At 37.0% G+C, this 23,089-nt stretch overlaps 4 protein-coding genes across 4 annotated transcripts; 2 read left to right on the top strand and 2 right to left on the bottom strand.

The window, feature by feature from the left end:
• The first annotated feature begins 4,283 nt into the window (after positions 1–4,283).
• On the top strand, positions 4,284–8,305 carry LOC106376022 (endoplasmin homolog). Its single transcript, XM_013816063.3, has 15 exons — positions 4,284–4,516; positions 4,602–4,719; positions 4,793–4,946; positions 5,024–5,104; positions 5,190–5,301; positions 5,384–5,510; positions 5,609–5,747; positions 5,857–5,971; positions 6,078–6,271; positions 6,342–6,557; positions 6,639–6,804; positions 6,921–7,062; positions 7,149–7,299; positions 7,376–7,780; positions 7,849–8,305. The coding sequence occupies exons 1-15, from the start codon at positions 4,450–4,452 to the stop codon at positions 8,128–8,130; spliced, it is 2,469 nt and encodes an 822-aa protein (XP_013671517.1). The 5' UTR covers positions 4,284–4,449; the 3' UTR covers positions 8,131–8,305.
• A 232-nt stretch (positions 8,306–8,537) lies between these two features.
• LOC106376020 (thaumatin-like protein 1) lies at positions 8,538–10,281 on the top strand. Its single transcript, XM_013816061.3, has 3 exons — positions 8,538–8,927; positions 9,002–9,695; positions 10,007–10,281. The coding sequence occupies exons 1-3, from the start codon at positions 8,855–8,857 to the stop codon at positions 10,179–10,181; spliced, it is 942 nt and encodes a 313-aa protein (XP_013671515.1). The 5' UTR covers positions 8,538–8,854; the 3' UTR covers positions 10,182–10,281.
• Positions 10,282–10,706: 425 nt separating this feature from the next.
• LOC106376021 (UPF0307 protein Asuc_0809) lies at positions 10,707–12,440 on the bottom strand. Its single transcript, XM_013816062.3, has 6 exons — positions 11,936–12,440; positions 11,818–11,866; positions 11,685–11,736; positions 11,431–11,603; positions 11,042–11,155; positions 10,707–10,936 (listed from the first exon to the last, which is right to left on the bottom strand). The coding sequence occupies exons 1-6, from the start codon at positions 12,298–12,300 to the stop codon at positions 10,760–10,762; spliced, it is 930 nt and encodes a 309-aa protein (XP_013671516.2). The 5' UTR covers positions 12,301–12,440; the 3' UTR covers positions 10,707–10,759.
• Positions 12,441–18,154: 5,714 nt separating this feature from the next.
• Positions 18,155–19,000, bottom strand: LOC125579813. Its single transcript, XM_048743670.1, has 2 exons — positions 18,515–19,000; positions 18,155–18,472 (listed from the first exon to the last, which is right to left on the bottom strand). Exons 1-2 carry the CDS (start codon positions 18,998–19,000, stop codon positions 18,155–18,157), a joined length of 804 nt encoding a protein of 267 aa, XP_048599627.1.
• Between the last annotated feature and the right edge of the window lie 4,089 nt (positions 19,001–23,089).

Below are 23,089 nucleotides of genomic sequence, written 5' to 3'. Positions count from 1 at the left end.
CACGCATATACTTTTTGCTCATCAAAATTAGTTTGTATCTTTTTCCATTTGGTTTTGTACCTCTTCAAGCAACAATTTTGGAAAAGTGGGAATATAACGACAGTTTCTAAAAAAAAGTTACACCGGAACAAAGCGGAGCTATGGGAGAGCATTCAGGAGCGAATGTATAGGAGCCTTCATCGAGTTCATCTATTAGCATTAGTGGACAGCGAAAATGTTGGTTAATTATTCGTGGTTTGGTTACCGGAATGGGTGTGAAATATATACTTGGATAATGATTGCATCACCATGCTTTCCTTAAAGAGTATTTCGACTCTATTTCAAGTCTTTGGGTTACACGAAATTCTTTTGTAGGATAAGACAATCAAAGTCTCATTCTTGTCCTAGGCTAAGATATAAGAATAACAAATAAAGTTTTAGTGTTTATATGTGTTTCTTCAAAGATTTTTGATGATATTCGAACAATGAATCTTTTTCTCTCTCTCTCTTACCAACTATTAATTTTTGATATTCAATCTTGTTTTACAAGTTGTGATTCAAGTTGTTATTTTCCATTGCCCACAACTCATTTTATAGAGTACTAAGGGTTGCAATGGTTAGCACCAATAGTTATAATGGTTAGTGAAGAGTTACAACCATTAATACCAATAGTTACATTGGTTAGACAAAAGTCACAATGGTTCATCACCAAAGGCTTTAATCACCAATGGTTTATCACCAAAGGTTGCAACCATTTACCACTAATAGTTACAATCACAAACAGTTGCATTTGTTCATCTAAACAATTGCAATGTTTCACTTTAATGGTTGCAAAGATTCACTTAAATATCCAACAATCCTCCCCCATTTAAGTGTAATCATAGATTCATTAAATAGTTAATACATATATCAAACTTATGCATAAATGAAAATGTTACTAAGAATTGAATTTTCATTTTAGTGTATTACACATTCCAAATGCTCGAGAATCAGGATGTCCTACGTATTGAATCCCTTAACCCATTTTGAGCACATGAAGATAATACACACACGTGTTTCCACACTACTCTAAGTGTTTGTACTTGACACTATTATAAGCCATGTGTCTCTATCCATTCATGAGCGCATACAAAGCCAAGTCTCAGCTTATTGAAGCGACATCACTTCACACTCATATAGGTAAATACTTTCACTCATGCACCTGCTGCAAATGCACTTTTTCAAAGTATTTATTAAGAATAAAATTTCAACCTAACCCTTTCTTGTAGGTCCAAGCACATACACTGAGATGATATATAGACATGTGCTACAATCTTTAAGTGTAGGCTTTCCCCATTGAATTCAACCTCTAATGTCGTATTAGAGAGGAATTGGGTATTCCACCATTAAATATTTCAAATGGACATCCCTTTAAAAGACTCAATTACCAAGTCTTTAGCTAATCATTTTGTCAAATGATATGCTATATTTCTTTCAGACCGAACAAACCTTTATGGTATTCACCCCGTGAGTGATCAGCTCACATAGTGTGCTATATCTAACGCCAGGTGTCGCGACTTACCATTAATCACTTGATTATAAAACTTAACCAAGATTACTTCACTATCATAAATAGAAACTGGTGATACTATTTCGGTCACAACAGAATCTATTAAATTAAATTCCTTAGCCAATATGCCTATTGACCGACATATGCTAATGCTAAAATTTTTTATTCAATAGTCAAACTTTCATGTAAGTTTGCTTCTTGGAAGCCCATGAGATGGCACTTCCCCAAGCAAAATTACTCAACAACTTAATAGAAGAATGTTCTTCTATATTGATAATCAAATTTGCAAATTTGCATTTAAATACCCTTCTACCATCGAAGAAAATCTGACATATAATAAACCATAATTTATGGTTCCTTTCAAATATTCAAGTTATGATACTTCTTGTCCTATATAAGGTACAAGCTTCACTCTCACATGATTGGAGACTTCATTGGAGAACAATCTCACAATTGAACTACTTAACAACTTTCTCAATGTAATGAGATTGTGTTTACAATAGTTTTTTACTTATATGTAAAATTTTAACAATCACATCTACCTCCCCATGTCTTTCATTGATGTTACATTTGCACCTTATCGGTGATGATGCATTCACACCCTTTTGGTGACAATACATTTGAACCCTTTTGGTCCCAAACCATTCGCACCCTTTCGGTCTCGAACCGTTCGCACCCTTTCGGTCCCGAACCGTTTGCACCCTTTCGGTCCCGAACCGTTCGCACCCTTTCGGTCCCGAATTTTTTGCACCCTTTCGGTCCCGAACCGTTCGCACCCTTTCGGTCCCGAACCGTTCTCACTCTTTCGGTCCCGAAACGTTCGCACCCTTTGGGTCCCGATACGTTCGCACCCTTTGGGTCCCGAAACGTTTGCACCCTTTGGGTTCCGATACGTTTGCACCCTTTGGGTCCCGACACGTTCACACCTTTTGGATCACGATCCGTTCGCATCCCTTGGATCACGATCCGTTCGCATCCCTTGGATCACGACCCGTTCGCATCCCTTGGATCATGATACGTTTGTACCCCTTGGATCATGATACGTTCGTACCTCTTGGATCACGACACGTTCGTACCTCTTGGATCACGATGCAATCGTATCCCTGGATCACGATGCACTCACATCCCTTGGATCACGATGCACTCGCATCTCTTGGTTCATGATGCACTCGCGTCCCTTGGATTACAATATGATCGCACCTCTTCGAAAGTCTATTCTCTCAAGTATTTACAACTTTCCAAACTTTGATTTTATCTCTCGCACAAAATCATAAGTTATAGTTCACAACAAAAATACTCTTTAAGATTGTTGGTTAATTATTTGTGGTTTGGTAACGGGAATGGGTGTGAAATATATAATTGGTTAATGATTGAATCGCCATGCTTTCCTTAAAGAGTATTTCGACCATATTCCAAGCCTTTGGGTTACACGAAATCCCTTTGTAAGATAAGGCAAATCAAAGTCTCATTCTTGTTCTAGGCTAAGATACAAGAATAACAAATAAAGCTTTAGTGCTTATATGCGTTTCTTCAAAGATCTTTGATGATCTTCGAACAATGAATCTTTCTTTCTCTCTCTCTTACCAACTATTAGTTTTTGATCTTCGATCTTGTTTTACAAGTTGTGATTCAAGTTGTTATTTTCCATTGCCCACAACTCCTTTTATAGAGTACTAAGAGTTGCAATGGTTAGCACCAATAGTTACAATGGTTAGTGAAGAGTTACAACCATTAATACCAATAGTTACATTGGTTAGACAAAAGTCACAATGGTTCATCACCAAAGGCTTTAATCACCAATGGTTACAATGGTTTATCACCAAAGGTTGCAACCATTTACCAATAATAGTTACAATCACAAACATTTGCATGTGTTCATCTAAACAATTGCAATGCTTCAATTTAATGGTTGCAAGAATTCACTTAAATATCCAACAGAAAAGAGCCGGAGACACGTTGGGAGTTCCCTCCTCCATGGAGATGAGTGATTTACATATAGTGGAGACTGGGTTCTTCAATAGGTGGATGGATTGGTTGATTGGTCAAAGGATGGCAAAGGTTGTGAGGGGTAACCTATAATTTGTCTCGGTGAACTCTCTTTTTCAGGTTTCATTTAATAACATATATAAGGATTAGTTCAAACATTGGCATATGTCAAGCTTCTTTTTAACCTTGCTGGATTTTTCTCCACAAAATAAAAATCTAAGTCTTTTCAAAATCAAGAAAGTGTTACCATTGTCTTCCTTACATTTTGTGTTTATTATTCTCTCATTTCTGAATAACTGTTTTTAGAACAAAATGAATAGCTGTTTCATACAAAACTCAAACCAAAGGAATGGTGGTTCCTAGAAACAGAGTTTGAGCTGTCGTAAAGAACAAGTTCATGTCTTCTTGCTTTTCACGCACTCGTAATGTCACTGATCAAAACAGTGATATCCAAGCAGCCAAACATAATAAGCGTGAGTGAAGTAGAAAATCAACTTCTAGCTTTGGAAGTCTGACGTCAATAAAAATGCTAACATCCAATAATCCCACGCCACGTGTAATTCGAGTAATTATAGCCGTCCGATCGTCCAACAAGAACGTCCACGGTATCACAGTCGACTTATATTATTCAAGTCGTCCATCCACTGATCCACACTACAACACGTCGATCCACGTCACGTACAAAACCTTCCTCCAATACAAAACTCCCACGTGGATATCTCAGCAACACCGAGCCGTTAGATCTGCCACGTAAGCAAATCAAGACGTAGCTCATGAACCGAAGTGTACGCAATGACACAGAATCAATCTCCTATTTTACGGATCTCTTCTCCTTTCGAGCTCGAATCATCAGTGAGTGAGTGAGTAAACCTCAAAGATAACATACCTAGCGAGTGAGTCTCGAGAGATATCGAGAAAGCTATACGATCTCAACAATGAGGAAGAGGACGCTCGTGTCCGTCTTGTTCCTGTTCTCCCTCCTCTTCCTTCTCCCAGATCAAGGTATCGATCCAATCCAACACTTTGATTTTGATTACGTAACTGTTCGCTTTCGATCTCTATGCTAACGACGGTGTATGTATCACAGGAAGAAAGCTGCACGCGAATGCAGAAGATAGCTCCGATGAGGTTTCAGATCCACCGAAGGTGGAGGAGAAACTCGGTGGTCACGGCGGTCTATCGACGGATTCAGATGTCGTTCATAGGTTAGTCTCTCACCAAGCTACACCTTTCGATTTCAATCGCGTAAATCTGTCGGCTGATTTCGTTTATTGGCAGAGAGTCTGAGTCGATCTCGAAGAAGTCACTCCGCAGTAACGCGGAGAAGTTTGAGTTCCAGGCTGAGGTCTCTCGGCTGATGGACATTATCATCAACTCTCTATACAGCAACAAGGATATTTTCCTTAGAGAGTTGATCTCCAATGCTTCTGATGTAAGCCTTTTGTGTTTATTATCTCCATGGTTGTTACTTGTTGAACAGGGGAGCTAATGTTTGTAACTTTTTTGCAGGCTTTGGATAAGATTAGGTTCCTTGCACTCACTGACAAAGACGTTTTGGGCGAAGGTGACAATGCTAAGCTTGAGATCCAGGTTAGCTACATCTTTTTTGGTAGATGGTGTGTGATTTGTTCATTGAGCTTGAGAGATCTGAAGTTTTTTTGATGATGATGTGCAGATTAAGTTAGATAAAGCTAAGAAGATTCTTTCTATTCGGGACCGTGGTATTGGAATGACTAAGGAGGACTTGATCAAGAACCTTGGTACCATTGCAAAATCCGGAACGTCAGGTACGTTTGCCTGCGGTGATGATATAGTTTAATAGATTGGATTAAGAAAATTCTTATGTATTCAAGATCTTCTATTTCACAGCTTTTGTTGAGAAAATGCAATCAAGTGGGGATCTTAACCTTATTGGACAATTTGGTGTTGGATTCTACTCTGCCTATCTTGTTGCTGACTACATTGAAGTCATTAGCAAGCACAACGATGATATCCAGTAAGTTGACTTCGGATTGTGTTTTGTTTGGAGATGTACTTGTATGCATGTATAATTCATTTGGGAAGCTTTTCTGATAACTTCTTTTCCATTTTCAGACATGTATGGGAATCAAAGGCTGATGGTAAATTTGCTGTTTCCGAGGATACATGGAATGAGCCTCTTGGACGTGGAACTGAGATTAGACTACATCTTAGAGATGAAGCTGGCGAGTACCTTGAGGAGAGTAAACTTAAGGTGAGTAATATTTTCATAAAGATGTAAATTTTCTTTCGTTTCTTAAAGAGTGGTTCAACAGAATAATGAATACGGTGCATTGATTATATCTGTCTATTGTCTACTGCAGGATTTGGTGAAGAGATATTCTGAATTCATTAACTTCCCTATCAACCTCTGGGCTAGCAAAGAGGTTGAAACTGAGGTCCCAGCTGAGGAAGATGAATCAACTGAAGAGGAAACTGGTGAGTTATTATAAACATCGCAATTATAATTTTCTGCTGTAGTGTTTTTTTTTTCGTTCCTACAAGTCAGACGCACGTGTGTTTTATTAACGGTACTTCGCTGCAGAAACCACCTCTACCGAGGAAGAGAAGGAAGAAGATGCTGAGGATGAAGACAGTGAGAAGAAGCAGAAAACCAAGAAGGTGAAAGAAACGGTTTATGAATGGGAGCTTCTGAATGATGTTAAGGCTATATGGCTGAGAAGTCCCAAGGAGGTGACAGAGGAAGAGTACACTAAATTCTACCACTCTCTCTCAAAGGTGAATATCATGCGTGAACAAATAATACTTGTTGCACATCTGGATTTCTCTGACCCCAGTTGTTGTACAGGATTTCTCTGACGAGAAGCCAATGGCTTGGAGTCACTTCAATGCTGAAGGTGATGTTGAATTCAAGGCTGTGTTGTATGTTCCTCCGAAAGCTGCCCATGATCAGTACGAGAGCTACTACAACACCAACAAGGCGAACTTGAAGCTCTACGTCAGGAGGGTCTTCATCTCGGATGAATTTGATGAGCTTCTGCCTAAATATTTGAGTTTCTTGAAGGTAACTTACAGGAAGACAAACTAATTGTTACCTTCAGTACAAATTCAATGGCTGAATTGCTAATGTGTGTTACTTCTGCAGGGTCTTGTTGACTCTGACACGTTGCCTCTAAATGTATCACGAGAAATGCTTCAACAACACAGCAGCTTAAAGACAATTAAGAAGAAGCTCATCCGAAAGGCTCTTGATATGATCCGCAAGCTTGCTGAAGAAGACCCTGATGAGGTCCATGACGATGACAAAAAAGGTATTCCATATAACAAGCTTCTTGGTATCATCAAACCACTTGCATGTTCCATTTTTTACCATGGTACCTTCATCTTTCTGAAATTTGTTCCAAACGTATTTATTTTTGGCTCACAGATGTGGAGAAGTCTGGTGAGAATGACGAGAAGAAGGGTCAGTACACCAAGTTCTGGAACGAGTTTGGCAAGTCGATTAAACTTGGCATTATTGAGGATGCTTCTAACAGGAACCGCCTGGCAAAACTACTTCGTTTTGAGACGTAAGTGCTTCCGTTAACCTTTTTATACATATACCTGTCAGCTTAATAGCACCAGTTGGCTAAAGATTTAGAATTTCTCATTACAGAACTAAGTCCGATGGAAAATTGACTTCCCTTGATCAGTACATCAAGAGAATGAAAAAGGGGCAAAAGGACGTATTTTACATTACTGGAAGCAGCAAGGAGCAACTGGAGAAATCTCCATTCCTGGAGAGGCTCATCAAAAAGGGCTATGAGGTTTGTATCGAACACTGATAGTTTTTCTTGTACGATTGCTAACTTGCATCTCACATTCCAATACTTGTGTTCGCAGGTCATCTTCTTCACAGACCCCGTTGATGAGTACTTGATGCAATACCTGATGGATTACGAGGACAAGAAGTTCCAGAATGTGTCAAAAGAAGGACTGAAGGTTGGGAAAGATTCGAAAGTGAAGGAGCTGAAAGAAGCATTCAAGGAGCTAACCAAGTGGTGGAAGGAGAGTCTCGCTAGTGAGAACGTGGACGACGTTAAAATCAGTAACCGATTGGCTGACACTCCCTGTGTAGTTGTAACGTCCAAGTTTGGATGGAGTGCAAACATGGAGAGGATCATGCAGTCCCAAACTCTCTCCGATGCAAACAAGCAAGCTTACATGCGAGGAAAGCGAGTCCTTGAGATCAACCCTCGACACCCTATCATCAAAGAACTCAAGGAAAGAGTTGCTAGCGACCCAGAGGTAAAGACATAAGGACCCGTTAGTTCTTTGTTTTTTGTTTACCTTCCTGACACACAAAACTCTTGCAGGATGAGAGTGTGAAAGAAACAGCACAGCTCATGTACCAGACAGCTTTGATCGAGAGTGGATTCATACTCAACGACCCAAAAGACTTTGCAGGCCGTATTTACAACTCCGTCAAGAGCAGCCTGAAGATCAGTCCTGATGCCGTAGCCGAAGAGGAAGTCGAGGCAGAGGAAACAGAGACGAGTGAGGAAGCCACTGAGACAAAATCAGATGACTTGCATGGTGGTCTAAACATTGAAGCCGAACCAGTTGAGGAAGAGACACCAACCAAGGACGAACTATAGATTTCACTTCTGATGTTTTTCTTCTCTATGTTTTCTCTACTCTTAGTTAAAAACAGACCATCGTGTTTTACTCGTATTTCTTTCCAAGATTAGTTCTTACTATATGGTTTTTGATGGATTATGTAATAGCATCACAACTTGGATTCTAGATCTTGCTAAATAAGTGCATCTATCATATCACTGTTCCTCGATAAAATTAAACAACAATGTGAACCCGCGACGGTTCAGACACGAAACTTTTTGTTGGTCAATCTATCTATATCCGAAGTTATCCTTGTAGCTTTCTGTAGTGTTAGACACCTATTATGCATATCTACTTGAGTATTTTTACTTGTATTCTACAAAAATAAGTTTTGAAAAGCTATGGGTTTTGTAAATTTAAAACATATATATTCTGTAAAGGTAGATATTTTATTTGCAAAGAAAAAGACCTTAATCAATTCGTGATAAAATATCTTTTTCAACGTATTGTTATCTCTGGCATCACTTTAAACATAAAGCAATTTGGTCATACTTTTTTATTTGTGAGATCACATGGATCTTGACCCTTGAGAGAAGGTATATATAGAGTTGTTGATGTCACCCTAAATGCTCCCTTTAAACTCTATATCTCATAAGTTTTTTCTCTTCCTCTTTGGTTTTGTTATCTCCAATATTCCAAACTTGACTTCTCCACCGAAAATACTTTTCTTTTCAAAAGAAGGAAACAAAAATAAAAACAGTGATGATCATAACACTTCTTCATTCTCCTGTCTCATTCTGTTTCATCTACATGTTTAGCTTCCTCTTCTTCTACGGTAATATTCATATCTGTATCAAGATTCGCAATATTCATATTCATATCTTCTCATATACATTTTGACTTGCGTAGGAAGTAATGGTGCTACAGTAACTATAGTAAACCGATGCAGCTTCACTGTCTGGCCGGGAATTTTAGCCAACTCCGGAAGCAGCGGCTTAGGAACAACCGGCTTCGAGCTAGCTTCCGGTGGCTCACGTTCCTTCCAAGCTCCTGCAAGCTGGTCGGGTCGGTTTTGGGCAAGAACCGGCTGCAACTTCGACTCTCAAACAGGTCAATTCACCTGCTTAACCGGCGACTGCGGCTCTAACCAAGTCGAATGCAACGGCTCAGGAGCCAAACCGCCGGCTACGCTAGCCGAATTCACGATCGGGTCAGGTCCAGAAGATCCTACCCGAAAACAAGACTTCTACGACGTAAGCCTCGTGGACGGATACAACGTCCCCATGGTAGTTGAACCAAGCGGAGGGACAGAAGGCAACTGCTTAACCACAGGATGCGTGGCCGATCTAAACCAAAGATGTCCACCGGAGCTCCGGTTCGGATCCGGGTCAGCATGCAAAAGCGCGTGCGAGGCGTTTGGTAGTCCAGAGTATTGTTGTAGTGGCGCGTACGCTTCACCTACAGAGTGTAAACCGTCCATGTACTCGGAGATATTCAAGTCAGCTTGTCCTAGATCGTATAGCTACGCGTTCGACGACGCTACGAGTACGTTCACATGCACTTCTGCTGATTATACCATCACTCTTTGCCCTTCCTTGCCTAGGTAGGTTTAACGTCTTTATTATTTTTTTATTATTTTTTTGTCTACTTGCTTTTTTATCATGCACACGACGAGCTTAGCTAGCAGAGTAATGTGATTGGCTTGAGCCATTTATGAAAAAGAAGTTGATTCTTTCTTTTTTTTTTTACACGCAATAAAGGAGTATATAATAGTCATTCCATCAAAGAAAGGAAAAATGAAAAAAAGGTTATTAGAACATACAATAGGCCTACCATTACCGAACGCGTATGCTTATATTAGTTATTTATATTCAAATAGTATTATACTCATTAAAGTTTGGAATGTGTATGCAGCCAAAAGTCTGCAGCTAATGGGTGGAGAGAGGGCGGTGGATTGGCAGAAAGCTCACCGTCACCATTATCTACTTGGTTATCTGATGTTTTCACTTCTGACTCCTCAAAAATTCATATATCTTCTCAATATTTACTCATTTTTAGTTGTATTTTTCTTCTTTTTCGGCAATTTTGATATTTGTTTTTCATCATTTCCGGTTCTGGATGTAAATTTTGCATCCGATTACATTTATATGTTTCATGATTGTGCACATTAATGAATATTTAACCACATTGTTGATCATTTTTCAAGTTCACTACAAAACATTGACCATGTACAATGTCATTTTACTAGTGTTGTTATGTCAAGAGTTTGTTGTTGCAGTATAGCTAATTTTCAGTATTTTCAAGCAGTTGCAGTATATCTATAAATGTCGTCACAAATTATTCATAAAATACAACTTAGTGGAAGAACATACCAGATAATAAAGGATTATAGTATTATCTTAATTTTGGTTTTGATGACAAATGATGTGTCCTATTAGGATAACATTGATGGATAGATGACAAGAAACGCAAAAACGTGTGCTGTAGAAAGAAGAAAAAAAAGTACAAAAAGGAGAAAAGACGATCATGATAACTGATAAGCTAAAGTAAGTAAGCCTTGGCAGTTTAACCGGATTTAGCAAACAGAACCAAAAATTTGGTAAGTCGGTTTGAGTTCGGTTTAATGGGTATTATATTATTGAGAATCAAAAAATATATTCTTTTAAATCATAAGTACAGACTGCTCTCCTCACTCTGCATTTGTTTCGCCATGGAATGAAGAAATCGATTCAGAGACTTCTCAGCCGTCACCAATGCAGCATCGACTTCTTTCTGCTTCTCCGGGGTTACGTCTTTTCTCTGCTCATGAACCAACTGTACTTTCCGAACAAGTTTACGCAATTCCTATCAACAATCAACGACAGAAAGCATATATGATAAGGAACTATACACTTTAGTAAACAAGTCATACACATCTGCTTTCTTTATTGAATTCATATTTTGACTAACCTGTCGATCGAAATCAACACCCTGAAGAGAATAAACTTCTTTTGTGAGCTCCACATTTTGACTGATAAGGCCATCAAACCATCTCGCAGCTATAGCCACATATTCTTCTGAGCTCTGAAAAACATTATCTTAAAAATTATAGGAGTTTGGAGAGCAAAACTACTGAGAACGTTTCTATGTAGACAACAAACACAATTCTCTTCATCCATTTAGACAATGATACTAATATACCATCCTCTTCTTTAATGGAAGCTACTCTTAACCGCTATATTCTGCAATGGACTACCAAAATATTCTACCCTTCGCTATATCATCATCATGTCTCCATTCACTTACTGTAACTACCTTTAAAAACTGAAGTTGATGCATATATTGAGGGTTACACTTACCTCTCCTTCATCTTCCGACTCTGTTTCTGAATCAATAAAATCACTCACTCCAGCGTCATCTGCGCCATCCTTTGCCGAAGCAATCAGCGCCTGAATCCTTGTGAGATCACCCTGATTAGTGGCATTAATCAGAGTGTCCATCAAATCAGGTTCAACTTCACGCAACAACTTCCCTAAGAAACAAACACCAACATCAGCTAAACTCTTAGTGAACGCTATAGAGTAAATAATGTAACTTTCTCTCTTTATCTCACCGATATAGTTAAAATGTCTACGCTTCCCTTCTCTAACATCCGCGCCTAGTCTCTGCGACATTACAACAAACACCTTACGTGCATTAGTCCCATAAACACGATCACCTAACTTAAAGCACTCATCTTGATTTACCTTGGCAAGCATCAACGCATCGTAAACCTCTTCACCAAGCGACGCCGCTCTACCAGATGTAAAGTCAATTCATTTTCAATAAAGTTGAGATTTTTATAGGAGATGATTGATTGATTACCTCATAACCCTCTTAATCTGATCACTAGAGAAGGAAGCTAGCTCCATACCCCACCGGACGGCGCGGCGAGCGTCACGCTTCCGCTGGTTCCTGCTTCTCGACGACTCAGACTCTGATTCATCGCTACCGCCATCTTCTTCAGCAATGAGGTTTGGAGGAGCGAGAGCTTCTGGTGGCGCGGGACGGCGAAGTCGCCGACGAGGTGGAGATCTTGCGGTGGAGAAAGAAGGGGAGAGGAGAAGGAGAGTGGGCGTAGAAGAAGGTGGGTTTAGCGGCAGCTTCTTGGAGAACAAGTGGCGGAGATTACGAAGACAGTGATGACACTGCGGCGACAATTGCCTTACCGGACGTATGAGTTGCGCCATTGAAGTTCCCGGCGAATGGTTCCGATGTCGAGTGGTGGTGGTTCCTATGTAACTACTACTACACTGTAAAAAGAACTTAAAAGCGTTTATTTTTTACTTTTGTTTGGTTGCCGCAGGTTTCGGCGTCGGCGTCAGCGGCAGCGGCAGCATCAGCGGCAGTGGTAGCGTCAATGAGGACAATTATTGTTCGTTTCGCTGACGCTGACGCTGCCGCTGCCGCATACTATATCGCGACCGCAGATTTTATCGGCGTCAGCCGCAGGACGCGGCGTTCGGACGCGGCGTCAGACGCAGTTTCCTGCGTCAACGAAACGAACAAGAGTTGACGCAGAATGTTGACGCTGCCGCTGCCGCCGGTACCTGCGGCAACCAAACTAACAAAGATTAAGGTGTTTTTTCTCAGCCGTGGGCATAATCAAATATATTGTCAATTCAAATACGACTAGATTAAGTTATCATACAAATGTTCAAAATATTTAATTAAACAAAAATCCTTTATATATGCAAAAAAAATTCATCATAACATAAATACATTCTATTATGTAAGTATAAACTTAAAAGCACTCATGCGTTTAAAATATTTAGTAATAAATTAAATTATAAAACTTTTACATATAAAAAAGTCTTTTAGTATAACAAAATTATCTTTTATTGTGTACAGTAAATTGAAAACTCATCTATACATAAAACAAGCTATTTCTTTTGATGTCAGATCAATGAATTTTGTTAATTTATGGTTAACTAGTTGATGTCCCTCACCTTGTGCGGATTAATATATTTAACAATTTTTAATTCTAACTTTTATTTTTATAAAATAATAACAATTCAATTAGATAAAAATTTTAAATTATTGTAAACTATAAAATTTTACTATTTATATTGGTAATCAATGTACTAAATTATGCTATTTTGTTTCATATTTTGATTTATAAGATGTAGATTTCAGATCAATTTTTTTTCTATATTAATAATTAAATTACGAAATTTGTATTGAAATTAACATATATTGTATTTTGACTGAAAAGAAATCATGTGTTACTGAAAGGAAGATAAAAATCAAAAGTATAAAACATTAACAAAATAAAGATAGTTTAGAAGTGTTCAATCTGATAAAATCGAACTATTTAAAACCAAACCAAACCGAAATAGAGAAAATAGTTTGGATTTGGTACTACTGAATAAACCAAATGAATGTTATTTTAAGAAAGTGAATATGATTCAATATATTAAGCAATCAAACCGAATAAACCAATGAAACCGATTAATTCAGATATATTAGTATACTTATATATAATATTTTTAATAATCTGTATTTGATCAATAATTCCAATAAAAATCAGAGAAAATGGCTATAATATTAGTCATTAAAATTATAAAATTAATATAAGATAAAAGTAATGATGAGATTATCGCTAGATATTGTTAATATCTATTTATTAATTAAATTTTTTAAATATCATAATAATTATATATTAAATATTAATTTTTTAAAAATAATTGTATACATATCGTTTGAATAGTTTAATGTTTATTAATTATATTAAATATCATGATACATATATAGATATCAAAATAAAAATTTAAATAATTATATTAATTAAACAAATGACGTATCCTAGAATTATGGAAAAGATGACAAGTAAACAAATTAACTAAAATCTTGAAGAAGATGACAAATCAGCAAATTCACTTCTCAAATAATAATATAGATTATATATTACGAAAATCTAATTATTTTACAAATATAAGTATAGATTCAATTTTTTTTTACCTTTTTACCTTTTTATTTTTGTTTTTTATTAAGTTATTTTCGTTTACTACGCTGAAAATCTGGAGCCTATACTGGATCAATGCTGATTTTGTCGTCAAATTAAAGTTCTTTTGTGGATCATACTCATGATTTTCTCTAAAATATTAGCATTCTGTTGTAATTAGATGGTTATTAATCCTAACATGGGTTCTTTTATATAAGGATTACAAGTCATAGAAAAAGGAAAGTTTCCAAAAACCTAAACCAACTAGGATTAGGAAAACTACTACTACATAATAATGAAAAGATAACAATTACAAGGAAAATGAAATAGAGTTTCATTTTCTCCAAAGCATAAGCCGCCTCTCTCTCTCTCTCCTAAGGCATGCGGCCGCATCTCTCTCCTCTCTCTAGGGTTTTGGCTATGTCTCTTTCTTCTAGGGGTTGGGCCGGTTATGGACCATGCCGGTTATGGACATTCATCACTTGATTTATAACACTCCCCCTTGGATGCCATAACCATACAGGATTGTAATACGCTTCACGTTGCCTCATTAAAACCTTATCAGGAAAAACCTAGTGGGACACAACCATGATGAAGGAAAAAGAGTACAACACGTAGTACTCCCCCTGATGTGAACGTCAGTGGAAGTTCTTTAGTCTACGTATCTGATGCGTGATCTTCCTGAACGTGCAGGTGGGAAGTAAACAAATCGGTCAAGTTATTACTGAACCGTAATTGGACCACTTCGACCTCTTCGGCCTTTTCTCATGTCCTTTGACATCGTGTGTCTTAGTAAAGTAGATGTGCTGAGCAATGCGGATTGCATTGTACTCGAAGATCACTGTCGGTTATTTGCAAACTCATGTGTGCATGAGTCTTTGCAAATCGTGTGTATATGGACAATATACCGAGCATGGTTCCATGAATTAATAATCTCAGGTTGTAAACCTATGATCCGGTGTATCTTCTACACGGATGTGTACCAATATCTTGTCCATTGATCTTTCTCTATTATCATGTTGAGTCATAGATCTCAACCACATAAGCTCTCGAATACCTTGGCTATTATGATTGGTTATGATGATAAAGTGCGGACTACCATCGACCATACTATATTCTGATCAATTCATGTTTTGAATAATAGACATTGTCTATATATGTCCGCAACTCGTTCCATGAGCGTCCAAGATCATTGTTGCAAGGATTTTACAGTCTTATCAAACTATGGCTCTGCGGCCAAATACATTTGTGGACCTCAGTTATCAATCCCTCTTGCATTCGGTAATGCCATATATATCAGTCATTGCAGTCCTTTATCCATATCTTGATGGCGTCCCATGACCTCTCTGCCGTGGATCATATCACACACTGAATATACATTAGGTCATGGACTTCGATCACACATTCTTATGGACTGCAACCTATTGGTATCCGATCGAGAAGGATAGATTAAATGTCTCCTCTCAGCCTCACAGCAGCAGCAGAATGTTCTGCTATGCCTGATCCTTATCTAAGGGATCTGATGTTGGATTGGTCTATCCGGAGAACATGCTATCCGAGGTAGCAAGCTGAGGCAATCTGAATTACCTTTCTTTGGGCTGATCTTTCTTTTCCACTAGCCCGTACTACAATCTAGTCGGTCCATGCTAGTGTCACAGATCTGTATAAACCTTTTAACCTCTCTTTAGGTTGGTTTAGTATAAACATAAGGAATTCGAATTTCTTTATTAGTTTACATATGGACTGAATTTGATCGTTCTTATAGAACTCCTTTACTAGTATTACATACTATATGCAGCTTATAGAACTCCTTTACTAGTATTACATACTATATGCAGCTGCTTTGTTTCAGTCCATGAACAGCTTAGGAACAATGCTGTATTTTATCCAGTGATCCATATGCTGCTTACTACATCTTTATATGTCAATCTAATTTCTTTCTTATGACCAGACCTTTGTCAATTTCAAAATTGTGTAGCAGCATCCACCACATAGGAGTTTATCTCCTTATAATTTTTTCCATGGTCTCTGTGAGTATCCTTGTGTAACAAGCTATGATCGTATGGTTTTAGTAGGAAACATGAACACCTTTAGACCTCGTGATCATGTACCATATCTCACGGTTTCTTTTCCCTTACAAGACCCATCTATTTCACTGGTTTATATCAGATGGCGTTTCTGTATATGTATGTATGGCCAATACGCCTATCTCTTCTTTATAGATACTTTAAACCCCACGTTTATCTTTTCAATTTAATCTTTAATCTTTATGAGTACTCTTTCGTGGGTTTTGATCCTCGTTTATATCTTTATGTTCAAGTGCTACTCTCTTATGTACAAATATATCTTTATGTGTCGACACTTATATATGGTTCCATTGTGTTCCAGACATGATCTAATCGATTTGAGATTTCATTATCCAGGACCTTTGTTACCTAGTAGCTTGGCGTCCCAAACTACATGGTTTGGTACCTTAGATGTTTAGCTGCGCAGCCTTTTCTCAATGTCTGGTCTGGTTTCCTTATGACCTCGGATTTGTATTCTATGCACCTTTTTCTTTCCGAGGTTCCTTATCTTATGGAACACTTTGGTCTATCTTGTATAGACTCTGTAGCAACTTGACTGTGTCTCTTTCTAGGACATCAGATTTCATTTGGTGCTAAGCTGGTTATGACTTAGTCATTCTTTTCTTTTCTTTTCGGGTCAATGTCCGGCATCTTGATTAGCTAGCTATGTATAATCTTTTCTTTCTTTGGACGTCTATAATTCTAATATGAGGATCTTTGCCAAGACAATGATGGTTGATACCATTATGTTTCTTATCATTCTTTACTCTTTACCAGCTTATAGCTTTCTCCTTTTAATGTTGGATAGTCGGATTCATTGATCATGCAATCCTTGTACCTGGCCACTTTCTGATCACCCATATTTGGCTCAAGGTCTCTTAGAAGTAGTGGGAGAAAGTCATACTCTTATCCAACATATATTCCCAATCCTCTTCTGAGGTTCCATCTTAGACGGCACATATGTCTGTGGTGGTTTATTCAAAGTCTCTTAAGATGGTGTATGTCTAGTTTATGACCCGTATTCAATCTGAGATGGGAATATCTATGCTCACATATATGGCCTGATATATTTTCACTTTATATACATGTAAAACCATGATGTCCCTAAGCTTTAGGATGGATGTCTGATCCTTATAGGGTAATGGACTGCACGGCCAAGCCGTTTATATCATGGTCATAGACCATCGTTCACGAATTTGTTCACGAATTTGTAGTATTGATCATATATCACGGGTTTATCATCTCTCCCCTTCATGAACATACTATATTTTCGTGATGTAGGACAATAAAGTCTAATGAGTTTCCCTTTGTGTACATGTTTCATAACATGAGATCTTATGGGATAACTCTTTGTGCCTTCTCAATATCAATCTTTGCATCAAGTTTAGACTAGGATGGCTAATCCGGTCTTGCCATAAAGTGTATAATTTTCGTGGGATATATCAGTATGATCACCACGGCTCTTGCCTCTTATCATACTGATCTGTAGCATAGTTTTGATCAGTAGATTACATAGGTATAGTCTTGACCACTTTCTTAAAAGAGTCTTAGGCGTTTTCTTTCTTTCTTAAATCTGAAGGAACTTGTTTCCTTTTGCCCATTGTTTCTATTTGGAAACCATTTTATTATAACTCAATGGGTCATACATTCTTGGGTGTATATAATGTCCTTTAGGCAATGCCTTGGCCATAGTCATAGATTTCTTACTAGGCTACTATACCCGTACTATAATGCCCTTTAGGCAATTTCTTTATCAATAAAGTCATTCATATTATCAAGCAAAATCAGGCAAGATATAATAGCAATGAACTCAAAGCATTTCATAAATCAATAAGACAAGATGTCGATTTTAGTCTTTGAGACAATCAGAAGTCTCAAAATCCAAGAGGTCGTCCTTTTCAAGGTCGGAATCATCATCAGCATCATACCCGGTATCATGAACCATATGGGCTTCCGGGTTCTTGTTCTTAAGGCTCTCTTGATAGAGCTCACATAGATGTTCAGGGGTTCTACAATTCTTGCCCCAATGGTTACTCATCTCGCATCTGTGACAAGCTGATTTGGTCGAGTTAGACGTTTTGGATATGCCGCCTCGACCATGGCCATAACTGCCTCGGCCACGGCCATAGCTGGAACCACGACCACGGTTATTGTGGTTTCCTTGCCGGCCATATGAGTAGTTGTCACAGCCACGCCCTTTGTATCTACTACGCCTTTGCCGTGTGATATCTTATCATCATGGACGTGGTTGCATTCTTTGGGATCTTTCTTTTCAGCCTCATTGGCTTCTGGTAATGCTGCTGTTCCGATGGGTCTCATCTCACAGTTCTTCATCAGGAGTTCATTATTAGCCTCGGCCAGGAGTAGGCACGAGATCAGATCAGTGTATGAGACGAAGCCTCTCTCTCTATACTGCTGTTGCAGCAACACGTTCGTCGAATGGAACGTGAAGAATGTTTTATCAAGCAACTCTTTCTCGGTTACTTCCTCACCACAAAGTCTCATCATTGAGACTATCTTAAACAATACTGAATTGTATTCATCCACATACTTATAGTCCATGAATCTGAGATTCGTCCACTCATGTTTAGCCTTTGGTAATAGCACCGTTTTCTGGTGATCATATCGTCGCTGTAAAGCTGTCCAAAGGTCTAGTGGATTCTCTATGGTGAGGTACTGATCTTTTAGACCCTCAATGAGATGGTGGCGTATAATACTTATAGCCCTGTACCGATTCTTATCAGTCTCATTGTTGCCCTCGATGATAGCATCACCGAGCTCCTTTGACCTCAAGTTAATCTTTGTGTCAAGTGCCCATTGCAGATAGTTGTCTCCGGAGAGATTAAGGGCAGCATAGTCTAGGTTTGAGATTTTCGACATCAGAATCACATTATCATTCGAAGTTTAGGGTTTCACAATGTGATCATGTGGCCGCAAGACAATCAATAATCTCGGCCACAAGCAAGTCTTATACAATCATGTTTTCAAACAATCTAAAATGATCATGGTGCGATCAATCATAGATTCTATATTAGGCCGCACGGCCATACAATTCTATGATGCAAACTATTCAAGTTTATACGATCTATATGTCATACTGGTCGATATTTTAAAACAAGACGAATGCAATTCATATTCAGTTTTATATGTTTATGCAAACAACCCTAATCAATCGGTTTCTTATTATGAAAATTAGAGTTTTGATTCAAGCAATACTAGAATTCGATTTTAGTAATATGAGATCAAGGTTTCAAGACCTTAAGATTTTAGTTTCGAAATTCAATCAATCTATTAATCTTAAAACTCAAATCATCAATCATTCAATCAAGCAAGAACAATTTAAAATCGATTTCAAGCTTTAGGGTTTTAGGGTTTTCGATTCCCAGATTTAGGGTTTTCATAATTCAGATCAGAACAATCAATCAACATGTTCTAATGGAATCAATTTCAATCTAGTGATTATAAGATGATCAGTTTTAGGTTATACCAATTTTTAGGGTTTATCAAGAATATTGGATTTCCATAATAATGGATTAGGGTTTTAGGGTTTGATCATTATGTTCTTAGATTAATCGGTATACCTTTGTTTGTAGGGATGAAACCGGATCACCAAAGAGAACGGATGAACCTCGACCTGCACACGGACGGACGTGAGCTGGCTGCCGTCGGATGCGATCTGAACGGGACGGGACACGTCTGCTTCCTATCGGGTTTGCAAGCGGCTGATCGGGATTGCGAGCTGGTTGATCGGGAACACGAGCTGGCTGTGATGCGAACGAAAGCTGAGGTCGTCTAGGATCAGGAACACCTTAGGGATGGAGTTGATCGGTTGCTGACGAGCTGGAACGCGAGCTAGGACGAATTAGGGTTCGTCGGGATTAGGTTAAAGTCGCCAGCTAGGTTAGGTTTAAGGGATTGGCGATTTTAGCTTAGATTGCAGAGAACAATCGTGCTGATAACGTGTTGTAATTAGAAGGTTGAGAACTGAATGTTTCTCTTTGTATTATTAATCACTAGGTAAGGAACCCACGCGATATCGCGTGGGAACTCATTTTTATAAATAAATATATCATATTATAATTTATATATTATATAAATAAATAATTTTAATTTCAAAAATTATCATGTCAAAACGTAGAACATATGTGTTTATATTTACTTGTAGATAATATTAAAAATGTATATTCTATAATTTAAAATTACAACTAAAATACAAATACATCAATACTAATAAAATTATATATTTTTTATTATTTTAGGTAAGTTACTCTAAAATTTTAAGTTATATCAATTTATAATAAATAAATAAAATCTCTTACTAAACATAAAAATCTTTTTAAATAAAAAATGTATAGTTTACGTTAGACTGTTGGGTCGTCAACGAAAAAGTACGAACGATTCATAACCTAAGAGGTACGAACACGTTATAAACTAAGGGATGCAAACATGATGTGATTCAAGAGGTATGAACTTGTTCCAAGGGGTGGACGAATGTTCCTTGACCGAAGGTATGAATGTGTCATGACTGAAAAAGAGTAAATGACGTGAACGAAAGGGTGTAAATTGAAATTGAGATTCATAAGACAAAAAAGTTTCCGGATGGATAAAACATGCAAAATCTAAGAAATATTAAGAAAATGATATATTCTAGTTTGGATAGCATTTTTATGTTGTCGAGAAAAGGTCATACTCTAATATCACCAGCACCATGGTTGACCATAAGACAAAAAAGTTTCCGGATGGGTAAAAACATGCAAAATCTAAGAAATATTAAGAAAATGATATATTCTAATTTGAATAACTTTTTATGTTGTCGAGAAAAGGTCATGCTCATATATCACTAGCACCATAGTTGATCTTTAACATTCTCTCAGTGATGTCTCGTTCGCACTTTTTCAGTCACGATCCATTCTTACCTCTTCGGCCATGATTCATTGGCACTCTTTTGGATACGACTCGTTTGCACTCTTCGGTTACGAGTCACGACACATTTGCACTTTTTTGTCACAGCTCATTTGCAATATTTCGGTCACGACCATTTGCACCCTTTGGTCACGATCCAATCGCAACCTTTCGGTCACGATCCAATCGCAACCTTTCGGTCACGATCCAATCGCAACCTTTTGGTCACGATCATTTGCACCCTTTCGGTCAGAACCAATTTGCACCCTTTTGGTCATGGTCAAGATCTGTTTCCACCCTTTCAGTAAATATTAATTTCACATCTTTCGGTCAAGATCCATTCACACTTTTTCGTTTATGATCATTAATTGGCAGCCTTTCGGTCACGACCGTTTTGTATATTTTCGGTCAAAATACATTCACATCCTTTCAGTCACAAAACGTTCATACTCCTTGGATCATGATATGTTTGTACCTCTTGGATCACAACACGTTCATACCTCTTAGATTACGATGCGTTCATATCTCTTAAATTACAACACATTTGTACCTTTTCGTTGATGACACCACGTAAATATTTATCATTTTTTAATCATTGTTAATATGAAAATTGTGTCTCTTAAGTTTTTTTTATGAAAATTTATTTTTATTAGTATTGATATGAAAATTTATGTCATTTTTTTACTTTATTTATATATATGAATAGTCACATCTTTCAATTTAAAGGTGGTTATTTTGAAATGATACTTATATGAATAGTTACAGCTTTTCAATTTAAATAGTCACATCTTTTCAAATTTAAATGTAATTATTTTCAAATGATATAAATATGAATAGTCACAAATTTTTATTTAAATAATTACATATTTTAAATTCTAACTAATGCACAACTCTCGAAACAAATAACGAAAATACACAACTTTAACAAGAAATAAAATTCCTATAAACACAACTTTTCAACATTGTTTGGGTTTTTCATGTAAAACATTTAAGAGATGCAACTTTTATGTATGAAACTTAAGAGATTCAAATTTTCATATAAACCAATACACTGATTTTTTGAAATGAAACAATTGCAAATATTTATGAAATATTAATAAATAGATATGAGCAAAATAAAAACAAAAAGACATAATTTCTCATCTCAATACTAATAAATACAACTTTTCATATAAAAAATTAAGAAATGCAACTTTCATATAGATGTATAGTCACATTTTTTCCAGTTTAAAGGTGGTTATTTTAAAATGATACTTGTATGAATAGTCACAACTTTTCAATTTAAAGGTAGTTATTTTGAAATGATACATATATGAATAGTCACAATTTTTCATTTAAATAATTACATCTTTTTAATTTAAATACTAACTAATACACAACTCTTGAAACAAATAATGAAAGGACATATCTTAATATATAATGAAAAGACACAACTTTTAACAAGAAATAAAATTCTTATAAAACATATAACTTTTCAACATTGTTTGGGTTTGCTATTATTAATTTTTTTTTCTTCACCATTTTACTTGATTAGTGAAAATTATGCCTTTAGAAGGCATATACATTGGACTATTTATAGATTTTCAAAAATTTGTTTGAAGAGTCACATCTTTTGAATTAAAAGGTTGTGTCTTTTTGTAATAATACTTATATAAAGAGTCACAACTTTTCAATATAAATGGTCACATTCTTTCAATATAAATAGATATTTTTAAATAAAAAGGCACAACTTTTAGTTGTTGAAAAGACACAACCTTTCAAAATAAGTGGAATTCACAACTTTTTGAATTAATTGGGATTGCTATTATTAGTAGATAACATGAGTTCCTTTATATAAGGATTACAAGTCATAGAAAAAAGAAAGTATCCAAAAACCTAAACCAACTATGATTAGGAAACCTACTAATACATAATAATAATGGAAAGATAACAATTACAAGAAAATGAAAATAGAGTTTTCTTTTCTCCAAAGCATAAGCCGCCTCTCTCTCTCTCTCTCCTAAGGCATGCGGCCATCTCTCTCTCCTCTCTCTAGGGTTTCAGCTATGTCTCTTTCTTCTAGGGTTT

This window comes from Brassica napus, chromosome C1, assembly GCF_020379485.1.
Source record: "Brassica napus cultivar Da-Ae chromosome C1, Da-Ae, whole genome shotgun sequence".
In the NCBI taxonomy this organism is placed as follows: Eukaryota; Viridiplantae; Streptophyta; class Magnoliopsida; order Brassicales; family Brassicaceae; genus Brassica; species Brassica napus.
This window is presented reverse-complemented; position numbering and strand designations above follow the sequence as displayed.